Source organism: Struthio camelus, chromosome 18, assembly GCF_040807025.1.
Source record: "Struthio camelus isolate bStrCam1 chromosome 18, bStrCam1.hap1, whole genome shotgun sequence".
Lineage (NCBI taxonomy): Eukaryota > Metazoa > Chordata > Aves > Struthioniformes > Struthionidae > Struthio > Struthio camelus.
Window position 1 is genome coordinate 17,830,257 of NC_090959.1, and position 12,577 is coordinate 17,842,833.

The window sequence follows — 12,577 nt, forward strand, 5'->3', positions numbered from 1 at the left end:
CATTTAAAAGGTACAATGATGTGACAAACATTGAATATGGAACAACGTATCTGAGGTAGCAGACCTTTAGCCAGAGAAAGATCAAGACATCTACAATAATAATTGTTGGTTTGGAAGATGTTAAATGTTACTGATTAAACTGAACATAAGAGTATCTCTATCACTGCTAGCATACCTGGAAGTGGTGTAATGTGACCACCTGTCAGTGGAAGGGCTGCTATTCCTTGTGATGGATGTCTTCCCCATTCATCTCTATCACTTTATTCTTAAATTTTGAGTTATTTGGAACACAGCCAATTGTGTTTCCTTTGCATAGAGGAATGTATATTCTCGTTATTTTTTTTTCTTGCTTTATTATACTCATTATTTATTATATTTTAGAATATGAGGTACTTTTGCTTTCTTATTCTAAAGGTGTCCACCTGTCCTCTGCTTTTGTCCCCACTGTCCTTGGAAATGTGGACAAGTAGAGTAAGATCATATAATCCTTGTGTAGTAATGACATGATTTTGTTCATTCATAGCTGGCCCGGAGGGCATCTTCTGTCAAGAGCTTGGTGGGTGGGAGGGAAACCGTGAAGGAGTTTTGCATAGATTTTACTATTTAGTGAGAATGTAATGAACAGGAAATAAAGGTCTTAGAGAAGCTATTTCTAAACAGGCTAGCAAGTGCTTCATCCATAAGAAGCACCAGGTTTGTCACTGTCTGAATCTCAAACTGGTGTAGTTAAAAACAAAAGTAGCAAGAGACAAATATATTAATTTGGGTTTTGGCACAGGCAGTATAAACGAAGGACAAGGTGTAGGTAAAGTATCATGCAGAGATATCAACAGTTAGGGGCAATCCAAGCATACTAAAATAAGCTGAGTAAACATATGAAATGGCAGAGAAATAAAATCCCAAGGGGATGGTGTAATTTCAAGGCGGAAGACATTGAAGAAGAAATCTAAGAAAAGATGTTCTTGCATAAACTCACAGAAGCTGATGAAGATGTTGAAAAATACTCTTAATGCTCATCTGCAGCAAAATGAGGAGAGGAAAATTACCCTTGCAGGGGTCTATTTTTTTTTTTTTTTATTTCAACCAATTCCAGGGAGATCTGCCTTGGAATAGGGATTTTGAGACCTATAAAGGAACAGCAAAGGGAAGTGCTGGTTTTGAAACCTTCTGATCATTCCATAATTGTATCCTCTGAGGTTCTTGCATCTTCCTCTGAAGCATGTGGCTGTGGCAGCAGTTGAAGACGGGATGGATGACGGACGATTCGTTTCATCCTATGTGGCAATTCATGTTCCCTGAGGGGACTAGGCTGACTCTTCTACTCCTAAAAGTAGATGCTGTGGTGGTTTCTGGAATAAAGACAAAACTGAACTGTCATTCTCCCTTAATAGGTGGTTCTTTCAAACATAAAGACGTTGTGAAGCTGTGGCAGCCACCTTCAGAGCATGGAAGTTGTGGACCCACATATCAATTTTAGAGGTAGAGCTTAACTGTATCAGAACAAACTTAAGCTTTTGAAAGAAAGCGGGAGATATTCTTTACCTTGGATGGCCACTCAATGCTTTTAATTAGTTGGGCCTTAAACTACTGCTACATGGTATGTAAATCTTGATACTAAGTTTCAGATAAGTTGTATGTTCTAGGTAAAATGGCAAAAATTATGCCAAGAAAGTTATAAAACTCTGGAAATAAAAGGGTGCGCATAGAATTCCGAAGCTAGTCCCTACCAGGGTCTGGTGTAGTGAAAATTACTTCCAGAGTCAGTTCTGGCACTGCCAGCCACCTTTGTCAGCAAACGCTTTGCTTGTTTTGAACTTGAAGGTGTCTCACCTGAGAGACAGAGTGCGTTGATATGCATAACGTCAATGAAGGATTACCTTGGAGACTGGAAGGACAGTAAGTTTTTGATAGAGGCTGAACGGGCAGCAAATTAAACTGCATGATAGGAGTGCTTGTTGAATACTGTGTGGAATGTGATATATGTATTCTAGTCCATAGTGATATATCGTTTTTCTTGCACTTGTACTTTGCGGGCAATATTTGAAAATATTAGTGCCATTGATTACAGCTGATTGCTAAACTTTTTTGTATTTGTTTTGAAGTATTTGAGGAGGTTAATTTAAGAAATAACTTAGAAGATGTGAGTCTCTGCCATACTGCTAGTATTAACTAGACTTTGTCGTAGCATATTTTGACGTTTTCCAGAGGGTGATCAGAAGTCCTATCAATTCTTATCAGCCTGATGGTTGCTCTGTTTTCTTGTGCATAGAAGCATCCTTCCTAAACACGAACGTTTCGGTGACTATTAGAATTTCTCCATCTGTCGTCTTTGGGTGGTGGAGGGGTAAACTTGGATATGTAAAGGCATAGAAATAATATGTTCTATTGTGAAGTTAAAAATATTGTGCTAATAAGTAGTTGAGCTTCACATAGCATTAATTTCATGGTTCTAATCCATTGCCATTTTAGTTTGGGTGGGGACTTAAAATTTTGTGATCTGTGGTCTTGGATTTGCGTGTTGCTCTTGACCTAAAAACATTTTTAGCCCCTCAATGGCAATATAGTAAAGGAAATAGCTAGTTTCAATTGGCTTCTGTTGTTTGAGGATTTTAGCTGTTCCGTGTGCTATGCGTCCTGCTTTTTCCCCTTGAGGAAATCGTGTTACAGAACGCTCTTCGGCAGTTTGATCCATCGTCATGGTTTCAAGTGTAGTACTTCGTTTTAAACCAAACTTTACTGAACTCGAGCGGTAAAAAGTGACAGCTGTTGTACCCAAGTAACTTCAGACTTGTAAGAAAACCTGCCTTTAGTAGTTGAAAGAAACATTTTTTTGGAGTGTTATGAGGCACTGGAGGATTGAGCTTCAAATCTAGTCCCTTTTAACGTAACTTATTTAAGTCTAGTACAAATAAGCTGCATCTCGTAATGAGCGTGCAGTCTTTCTAGGCAGTCGTTGTATTTTGTGATGCTCTTTCAAGAGGGACCAGTTACCTAACTTGCTACAATTTGGTTTGTCTTGTTTAGTCCTTGAAAAAGGTCGATGGACTCTGATTTTGATGCAATACTGTCAATTTCTTCCCTATTCAGGACTTGTGGAAGAGGAAACACAAAGATTTCCAAATGAATAACCGAAAGGAAGATATGGAGATTGCTTCCCACTACCGTCACCTGCTTCGTGAGCTTAATGAGCAGAGACAACACGGCATCCTCTGTGACGTTTGCATTATAGTGGAGGGGAAGATCTTTAAGGCTCACAAAAACGTTCTGCTTGGGAGTAGTCGCTACTTCAAAACGCTGTATTGCCAGGTACAGAAAACATCTGACCAGGCCACAGTCACTCATTTAGACATTGTAACTGCTCAAGGCTTTAAAGCAATCATTGACTTCATGTATTCCGCACACCTAGCACTGACCAGCAGAAATGTCATTGAGGTGATGTCAGCAGCTAGCTATTTGCAAATGACAGATATTGTACAAGCCTGTCACAATTTCATAAAAGCAGCTCTTGACATAAGTATAAAGTCTGATGCCTCAGATGACCTTGTTGATTATGAACTTGGAGCTCCTTCTAGCAGTAGTACGGATGCTTTGATTTCAGCAGTTGTGGCTGGTAGGAGTATATCTCCCTGGTTAGCTCGGCGTACCAGTCCAGCAAACTCTTCTGGAGATTCAGCCATTGCCAGCTGCCATGAAGGAGGGAGCAGTTATGGAAAAGAGGATCAAGAACCAAAAACAGACAGCCACGAAGACGTTTCATCCCAGTCTCTTTGGTCTAGTGACATGGGCTATGGGTCTTTACGCATCAAAGAGGAACAGGTTTCGCCATCACATTATGGAGGGAACGAATTACATTCTGCCAAGGATAGTGCAATACAGAACGCTTTCTCAGAACAAGGTGTGGGAGATGGCTGGCAACCCACTGGGCGCAGAAAGAACAGAAAAAATAAGGAAACCGTGCGTCATATTACGCAGCAAGTAGAGGATGACAGCAGGGCAAGTTCTCCAATGCCATCTTTTTTACCTGCCTCAGGATGGCCATACAGCAGTCGAGACCCAAGTAAGTCATTCTTCTGCTTTTCATTCCTGACATTAACAACGCAGAGTTAATGAAATCTGTTTATGGTATGATCTGATCAATCTCTGAAATATATTAGCCTATCGGAAACTGAAAAATGTAGAGATCTGTGTTGCCGGCTCTTCGATGGAAGTGCCGTACAGCTCATTTAGGAACTTCAGTGTCACAGCAGTGCAGGCTAGTTCTTCTCTGAAAGAAGTTGGTGGTTTTGCTCTGGCCCTGAAAATAGAATGGCCTAAATCACCCCTGAAACACCATTATAATTATCAGAATTCATGAGGTGAAAGGTTGGAACTTATTTCAGCAGAGGTGTGCAAACCCATCACTTCATGTCAGGGTTGAAGAATTTTCCTTGCATAGTATATTGATGCAGTAATTACGCCACATATAGGTGTAATTTAGTGAGTCTCAATGTTACTATCTTCAGTACTGCCTGGTGTTCAGGTGTCACTTTCTCATTAATAAGAAGGCTACCGTAGCTTGTTGCTGGTAATAGCAAGAAAAGCGTTTGGTAGCTCTAAGAATGTTTTTGTGAGGCTGTAAAGCTTAAAATGTATTTTGATGTTTGACTTGTAGTCTGAGATGAGTGACTTTTTTCAGCAGTGTAGCCAGGGAGAAAAATGTTTTCTGGACTCCTTTTTAAATCTTCAGTTGTTGTTTTTCTGTCTCAAAATTAAGGTAACTGTCTTACTTGATTCACTAATCGCTGCCTATTTTTAGATCCAAGAACACTGTTGAAACAGGGGGTTTTGGTTTTTTTGAGGACTCTAAGGGAAGTGGGATATTGAACTCCCTTAAGCTGACTTGAAGATCTTAGTCTGTGCTATGAGTTAACCTGTGTTTCATTGGATACCAGAATGTCAGCCAGCGAGGGTAAGGGTATGTGAGATTATATACGCTTATGTTGTCAAATTTAGAGTGAAAAAAGCCGTACAATTAATACTGAAAGTCTGAACGATCTTTATGTGCTGGAAAAAGGGTTTTTAAGCTGCTTACATACTGATGCACAAATGTTAAATTTGGCTTTCATTGATATTTAATTGAATGGGTGACTGTCTGCAAATATCTTCGGATCAGTTATGTTACTTTTACAGTTATCTGCTGCAGCAAGCTTGCCTGTAATTATTCTAATTGGTTGGTGATAAAATCTAAACAACTTTGGCTAGAAGGAAGATGCCAGATAAGATAAAAACAGGACTCATCATAAATTATTCTTATAACGCGTGTATTTTAGGACTGTTTTGAGTAAAGACTCAGTATTGACTGTCTGAAATGCTATTCACACACAAATACTTTTCACTTTCACAACATCCCATTATAACAGTTCAGACACACTGGCTATGAGTTAGGTTTTTCAACAGGTGTATGAAGCAAGCCACGCATGTTGGAGTTACTACAGAAGCAGAGCTGCAACATTAATCTTAGAAAACTAGTCATATGTTGAGTTTCTTCAAATTATACTTTAGAAAACGGTGCAGAATATAAGAGATGATAGTGCTGGAAGATGAGTGATGTCTGTATCATTTCATTCCTAATTGTTAAGGAATTAAATAGAAATGGCTTTTGTTCTTTACAACTGTTTGCGGATGAGAGGAAGATGGCTTCTGGGGTTGACTCAGTGCAGTGCTGAGACAGCTGCATCAGCAGATACAACCAAATTATTTGTTCCCAATCTTGTCTTAAATAGTTTCCAGTGAAAGAGGTATCTTGTATGACAGGGAAGAAGAAACTGAGTGGTGGTGATTGGGGGAATAAGTTTGATGTTCTTCTAGTGCTAATAAAGCAGAAAGAAAAACTGAAGAGCGGTTAACTTCTCTCCTTTTGGACAGGGAGAAGTGCCAGAAATAGCAAGCACAGGGGCTATCTATGTTGGCAGTGGCCTGCCCATATCTGGCTGCTACTCGAAGAGCAGCATGGTTCTAGGTAAAAGTAACCATGCTGAAGAAAGGGGATATTTGGAGTCTGAGCTACCCATGGTTTCCCCATATTAGCCAACTGGGAGGGGTGAGCAGAGATGACATTCTCCTTTCTGCCTCCTTGAAGGATGAAGAGATGCATGCTTCTCTGTGCTGCGGGGCCTGAACTCGCAGAACGGGGAGGGCGTAGACTTAGCGTCAGGGAGCCCCTTTCTGCATGCTTGGGGGAACTCCAAGACCCCTCTGGTTACAGGAAGCCTCCTTTTTCTCAGGTTGATTTCTGTTGTGTTTGAGGGGGGTGGAAGAAGGGGATGGTTGCAGAGAGTTTGAGATCTGTGCCCGTTAAGCTGTAGTTCACATTTGGCCACTTTGTAAGTGGCAAGCCTCTTGTGTGCCTGTGTCTGTAGATGTGTGGTTTGGGTGAAATCTGATGGAGTTGGTCACTCGGGTGAGATGGCTGCTCTTCCAGTGTGCAGGCAACATGAGAAATCAAAGCATCCCTGCTACCCCTAACCATTGCTCCCCTGCTCCCTACAAGCAGGAGGGTCTTTCTGTCTCGCATTAATATTTCCCATCTCCAGCAGGTGGAAGCAACCGTCTTGCAAATTGCTCCATCTCCTTAGTTGCTAGGCTACCGCCTTCTGCTTAGGCTGGTCAGTGGTACCCCAGGTATCCCAGCTTTCCTGCTGGAGGTCAGGAGCAGTCGAGGGGTGGTGCAAACTTAGCTCCCACCCGTGAAGGAAAACTGATTCTCTTGTGTGCAAATGGGTAACGGCAAGCGTATGTAGTGTATAATGAGTATTTGAGAGGTGGTTCTGTGCTTCAGTTTCTAAATTTCACTTTCAAACCAGCTTTGAATTTAGTAGTGTCAGACGTAATTCCTTAAACAGAGTTCATAGTCTTGAGACTGTTTGTTCCCTCGCTTATTTGGAAGGATCCCTATCCGTGTTGTTCATAGCTGAGATAAAAAGTTACTCCTTTGCTGAGGAAATGGATGTTGAATGTTATTTGGTAAATAGGCTCAGAGGAAAAGGGTTTCCTAGAACTCTTTTTATTCTTTGAGACTTTTCTAGTCTATTCAGTGGTTTTAATATGCTAATTTTTTTTAAAGTCTGAAAGTCCTGATTATGGGATAATTTGGGTGCCATTTGCAAATGTGTGCTAAAGGGCTAATGCAGGCCTTCTGGCAAAGTGAAAGCTGATTTAGCTGAGTCCGTCTTAACTTCAGTGCTGATGTCTTTCTCCTGAAATTGCACAAGATGATAGTTTGGTCTTTCTTGCAAATGCTCTTTCAGCAAGATGTAAGCAACATTTTCAAAGGTGGCTACTGCAAGTAACCATTACAAGCAACCATAGAGTGAAAATCTGTTTTGTTTTTGAAACATCTGACAGCTCATTTTTGAAACATCTAACAGCTCATTTACACTTAGTAGTGTTGCTTATTTCAGTGGAAAGTAGACGTTTTTATCAATACAGGCAGCATGTAGTAAAGTGTCCCAAATACTTAAGTAGACTGTACTTAAACTTGATGAAATGGAGCCTAAAACAGATACAGATGTTTATCTTGAAAGGATAGGAAAATTCTTTCTGGATCAGTTGATTCTATTCCAGATGCTGGTGGGGTACTGCTGAAAGTCTTTGAATTTGATCGTGCTACAGATCAAAATGAAAAGAAGTGTCTGGGGTAATCCTGTTAATGGTTATCTAGTATCATGGAAATAGCCACAGAAGCAAGAGGTTCTTAGTGTCCTCGTGAAGAGTATATCTGCTTCCTCCAAGAAAGAATGATCAAATAAGATTTGCAAATGAATCTGAACCAGGTTGAGATGCTACACTGAGAATGTGGATTAAGCTCTCAGTTTCTACAGGATGATATCAGTCAAGCATGAAGGTAGTGCAAGGCTGCTCATTCAATCTGTAGAGGCATCTCGGGCTTAGATGAGTTCCCACTTTCGTGTCTTGGTTATCTTTGTCTTGCTATCCAACTTGAGAGCTTCCTGACTGTAGAGTGGACAGTGTTTGGGGACCCTCTTTTTATGCTATTGCCAATTTACTAACTTGTATTCTCTAGTTAGTATAAGACTTTTCTGTCTCTCTCTCTCACTTTTTCCCCCCCCCCCCCTTCCTCTTGGTGTTTGGGTTGATCAGGATGTCACTGTGTTATTCTGTATATGAAATATTCAAGTATATGTTTTCCTTACCTAGCAACATTTACTTAGAGTAGCAATTCTTCAAAGTAAACTTAAGCCTGGGTTTTTATAACTTGTAACTTTCCTCATAACTCCACAGACTAACCAAAATAACAAGTCTACCTTTCATTTTAACCTTTTTTTGAACTTTGTAAGTTTTCTAAAGAAATAAATTATTCATCAATTTATTGGTTTTAATGTCAAAGATGATCACGAAATTCTGATGTAGACTTCAGTTTTGAGCATCTTGATCTTTTCTTTGGTTGCTGTTCAATAACTCTAGGTAAACTTTTCACAGGATTACAAGTCTTGAGCATCTGGATATGGAAATTGATGGTATTTAAAAGGTTCTCACTGACAAGAAGTTATCCTCACTAGAAGAGCTGTTAAGCTAGCAAAATGTTACAGGATTTTTGCCTATTCATGTAATGGAAAGTTCTGTTAGTCTTTGGGGGGGGGTGTCTTTTGAAGAATTTGGTTTTATTACTGTTTTATTTCAAGCATAGTTATGATTCAGGAATTTATTTGTGAGGAAATACTCCCACACATCTGAATGTTTGCACCCTAAAGCTGCAAGTGATTTTTGTGCCAATTGGCTGTGTAATGAAGCTGATTACTTTCAATACAAAACAGAACAGTCCTTTTTTAAAAGATGCTGCAATTTTGGAACTTTTTGCTCTACTCTGAATTTAGCAAGATATGATTTGAAACCCTTCTGTAACAGTAGTATCCTGTAAGAACTTCAGGATTTATGTAAACCCAGAGTTGAAAAGTTTACAGGAAGGGGTGAACACAGATGCTTAACGGTTTTATCACTTAGTGAGCCTACAGGGGTTTCAAAAGCCTTTAGAGGGGCAAGGAAGAGTTCTGTCTAGATAAACTGCCAGCTGATTTTGTGCAGGCAAGGTCCCTGGACCTGTCTGAGTTCAGGTAGATGAATGTTACATTCTCTTATTACAGGATGATTTTATGCTTGTAAGAAGGTCTTTTTCTGAGCAAGCTATCAGGGCCTCCTGCAACCCTTTAACCTTTTCTATGCAAATCTTCAAATCCTGACCTTGTCCCACTGCCTTTGGAGATAAAATTAGAGCACAGTTTTTATCAACTTCTATGGAAGATTTGTTATTGCAAGGGACAAGAATTTCTTCCCTCCCTTAAGGCCGTTGTGGGGGTACTCCTGCAAAACAAGAAATTCCTTGCTAGCCCATCAAAATGTGTAACTGTGCTAACGAGGTAGTGGTGTAGTATGGCTAGCTGGTAGAACAAGGTGGTAGTTTTTACTTTTGTTATAGTTAGATGCCATCGTACTTCCTCGGTGCTGTTTACGTACTATATGTGCGTTGTAAACATTTGTGTATCTATCACCGACTTTACACAAACCAACTCTTTTTACCAAATCACTTTCTTCAGTTAGCATGTTGGTGCAAGCTGGTGCATCAGTTTTCATCCCTCTTCCTTTAGGGAGAAGGGTAGGCCTATTTAGAAGAGGACCCTTTGCGTAACTAGCGTTTACAAAACGTTTGTAGTGACTATCAAATGTGACAGTGTTCCTAGGTGTATGTAGGCACATGTAGCCAATTCATTATTTGGTGAATCAGCTGCTGTTTAGTGGTTTCTGTAGTTCAAGTTACCGTGCAGTAAAATCTGTTTTCAATAGATACCGTTGAAGAAATTAAGTTACTGCAAATGCACTTCTTAACAGCAGTTTCCTAGTTGTGTGGGGGGAGGGGTTGTTTGTTATGTGTTTTTTTTTTTTTTTTTTTAAATCTAAAAAATGTATCATTACGGTTGTGATATATTTGGCAAGTATATTAGTCCATGTAGTGGAATAAATGTCTTGAATAATTAGAGGAAAAAATTGAGCATCCTGTTTGTATTCAGGAGCTAGTTATTTAAGGAACTCTTTAAGGTTTTATTTTACAAAACCTAGGTAATCTTCTGGTTTTACATGATGATATATCTTTTCACAGCCTTCCAAAGTTCTTAAAGCCTAATAATACAAAAGAAACTTGTATCAGCAGCAGCTTACTATTACAGAATTCTCTCGCAAGCCTCCATAAATAAATAGTGAAAATTTGCTTTTGGGCTTTGTTTTCTGTTTCCAGTGGCTATATGTCTCAGCTTTTCAAGAGACAGCCGTAGACTACACGTGCCAGGTGTTTTCTTTTTGTACTCCTTTTGTACTTTTTGTAATTAGTAGTCCTCAGATACCTAATGAAGCATATTTGTTGACGAGAATTATTGTTTTCCAATTCACATTCTCTATAAATAGAAGACCACTTCTTTTGACATGATATTTGAGAGGAATGTGCCTGACTCAACAGCATGTAAGAATAAAACCCTGAAATCTTTGTAGAAGTTCTCTCTGAAGAAGGAAAAATGCATAGTTTCTGAACCTGAAGAGACTAAAAATTAAACCTGTCCACTCAAATATGGAATATCCATCTCCAGAAAATGTTAGCCCTCTTCAACGTATATTTTTATTATAAAAAGTATAACTCTTCAGTTTAGTTTCCTTAAAGAGAGACTTTTATCTCTGTTAGCTGGAGAAGAAAGGGAGCTGAACTGTTTTCTGACTTCCCAAGTTGTGGTGTATATGTGGCAGTCAGCGAACATCTCTGCCACTTGGCTCGTCAGCCCTTTCCTAGGCAAAAGAACCTATAGGAGCATGTGGAGCATGGGTGTATATATAGAGGTCTGAAATTACTCTGAAGTGTGTGAAGATGCTCTTTTTGCAAATGTCTGCTTTTTGGAGTAAATATAAAAAAGCTACCTAAAACATTCAGCTGCTTATAATGGTATTGGATGTTTTTTTTTTTTTGAGGGTAAGTATTAGTACATTTCAAATAGCCTGCCACCTTGAAAAGCAAATTCCTACATTTTTCACTTCACTATTGTTGAGTGGCTTTTAATGAACTTCTTAAATTGTGGAATAGTTGCACATCTTTAAATAACAGTCGTAGGTGATGGCAGGTTTCCTTTCGAAGCCAGACCTGGAGGGGTTACAGGTCTGTGCTCTAATGCCACCCCCAGAATTCTTTCTTAGCGCCGAAATCAGCTTAGCACATTCCACTGGCTTATGAGGCTGCCCAGATTTCTAGACTGTCATTGCTACCCTCTTTTCAAGTGCACAACGAATTCAGTTTACTGTGTGTAAGTCGCTGCTGGTTGCAGCAAAAAGACCTCTCTGTCCGTATGCTGAATGTTACTGAAACGGTCCGCCTAGAATGCGCAATGAAGAATTCCCGTTCTCCACGTAACTGCAGTTATAGGCTAATGAAACTACCACGGTGCAATCTTCACAGGAATAACTATTTTAAGTTTCCGTTATTAAAGGGTTAGGTCAGGTTATTTTCAAGCCTGGAAACTAAAATCATTGCTTTAAACCGAGACACTTATTCCCTGGCTACACCCTGGCTTTAAAATGGTTCCACCCTAAACCAGCTTTAGCTCAAAGCTCTGGGTCGGTTTCCTTTCCCCACCCTGCATTCCATTTTCCCCAGGCTCCAAAGCTGTCGCCCGTCCTCCTCCTCTTCCTCCTCCCCATGGTAACAGCCCTGATTCTGTTAATCTGTTTTAACTCCAGAGATCAGAGGCACTTCCCCTCTCAAGTGCCTTTCTCACCATTTTATTTGCTCCTTGTTCAAAGGTTATATTAGTCTTGTCTTGACAGATCTCTCACTTTTCAAAAAAAAAAAAAATCACCCTTTTTAGTTTCTTTACTGAATTTACAAGTTATGAGAAATCCGGAAGGTTTTAGAATTTTAACATGAATCAGGGTCGGATCCTCCTGTGTGATCTCACCACTGTTTAGGACTTTCACTTTCCTATTTGAAGTGCTGCGCGTGTGTTCAAACATAGCGAGTAGGAATTCATTCTTTAGATGCAGTGTCTCAGAATCAAAAAAGAAAACTAATTTTGCTCTACTGGTCTCAGATTTGGTTTTGAGTTTTCTTACTGATACACTTTTCAAAAAGCAAATATTTGTTCTAGAGGATTTTGAAAGGCTATAACAGCTTGGCCTCCTGTCATACAACGAGCGTTAGTGTTGTTTCACGGTGTTACTCGTGTCTGTTCACGTTTGTGCGTCTCATTCACATATAGATGCGCAGCAAGAGAATATCTACTGAAAAGCAGCATACAAGAGTATCAGTCCTTTTACTATGTAAGTTATGAGACTTGGAAAAAAAGAGTTTAAGCTTAGACTGAGCTTCAGGGTGTATGGGGTTTTTGTTGTTTTTGTTTAAGTGATAGTGTATTTGAAGTTAGAGTACAATTCTCTGCATATTCTTGGGGAATAAGAGATGGCTCCAGGGCTCCAGGTATTTCTGCACTGGCCGCTCATTCTTGCTCCTACAATGATCCTTTAATTCTTTTTGAGACTGCTGTAAATGAGA

General features: G+C 39.7%; 1 protein-coding gene across 12 annotated transcripts in view; it reads left to right on the forward strand.

Annotated features, from left to right (window-relative positions):
* The window catches only part of ZBTB46 (zinc finger and BTB domain containing 46), a 62,551-nt gene that overhangs the window by 13,625 nt on the left and 36,349 nt on the right, over positions 1-12,577 (forward strand). For 10 of the 12 annotated variants that reach the window (XM_068912049.1, XM_068912059.1, XM_068912050.1 and 7 more), the window contains one exon: positions 3,088-4,057. In XM_068912049.1, coding sequence (XP_068768150.1) covers positions 3,088-4,057 — 970 coding nt within the window. Of the gene's footprint in view, positions 1-1,391; positions 1,480-3,087; positions 4,058-12,577 lie in introns of all 12 variants that reach the window. The other 2 variants (XM_068912057.1, XM_068912058.1) reach the window with 1 other exon arrangement.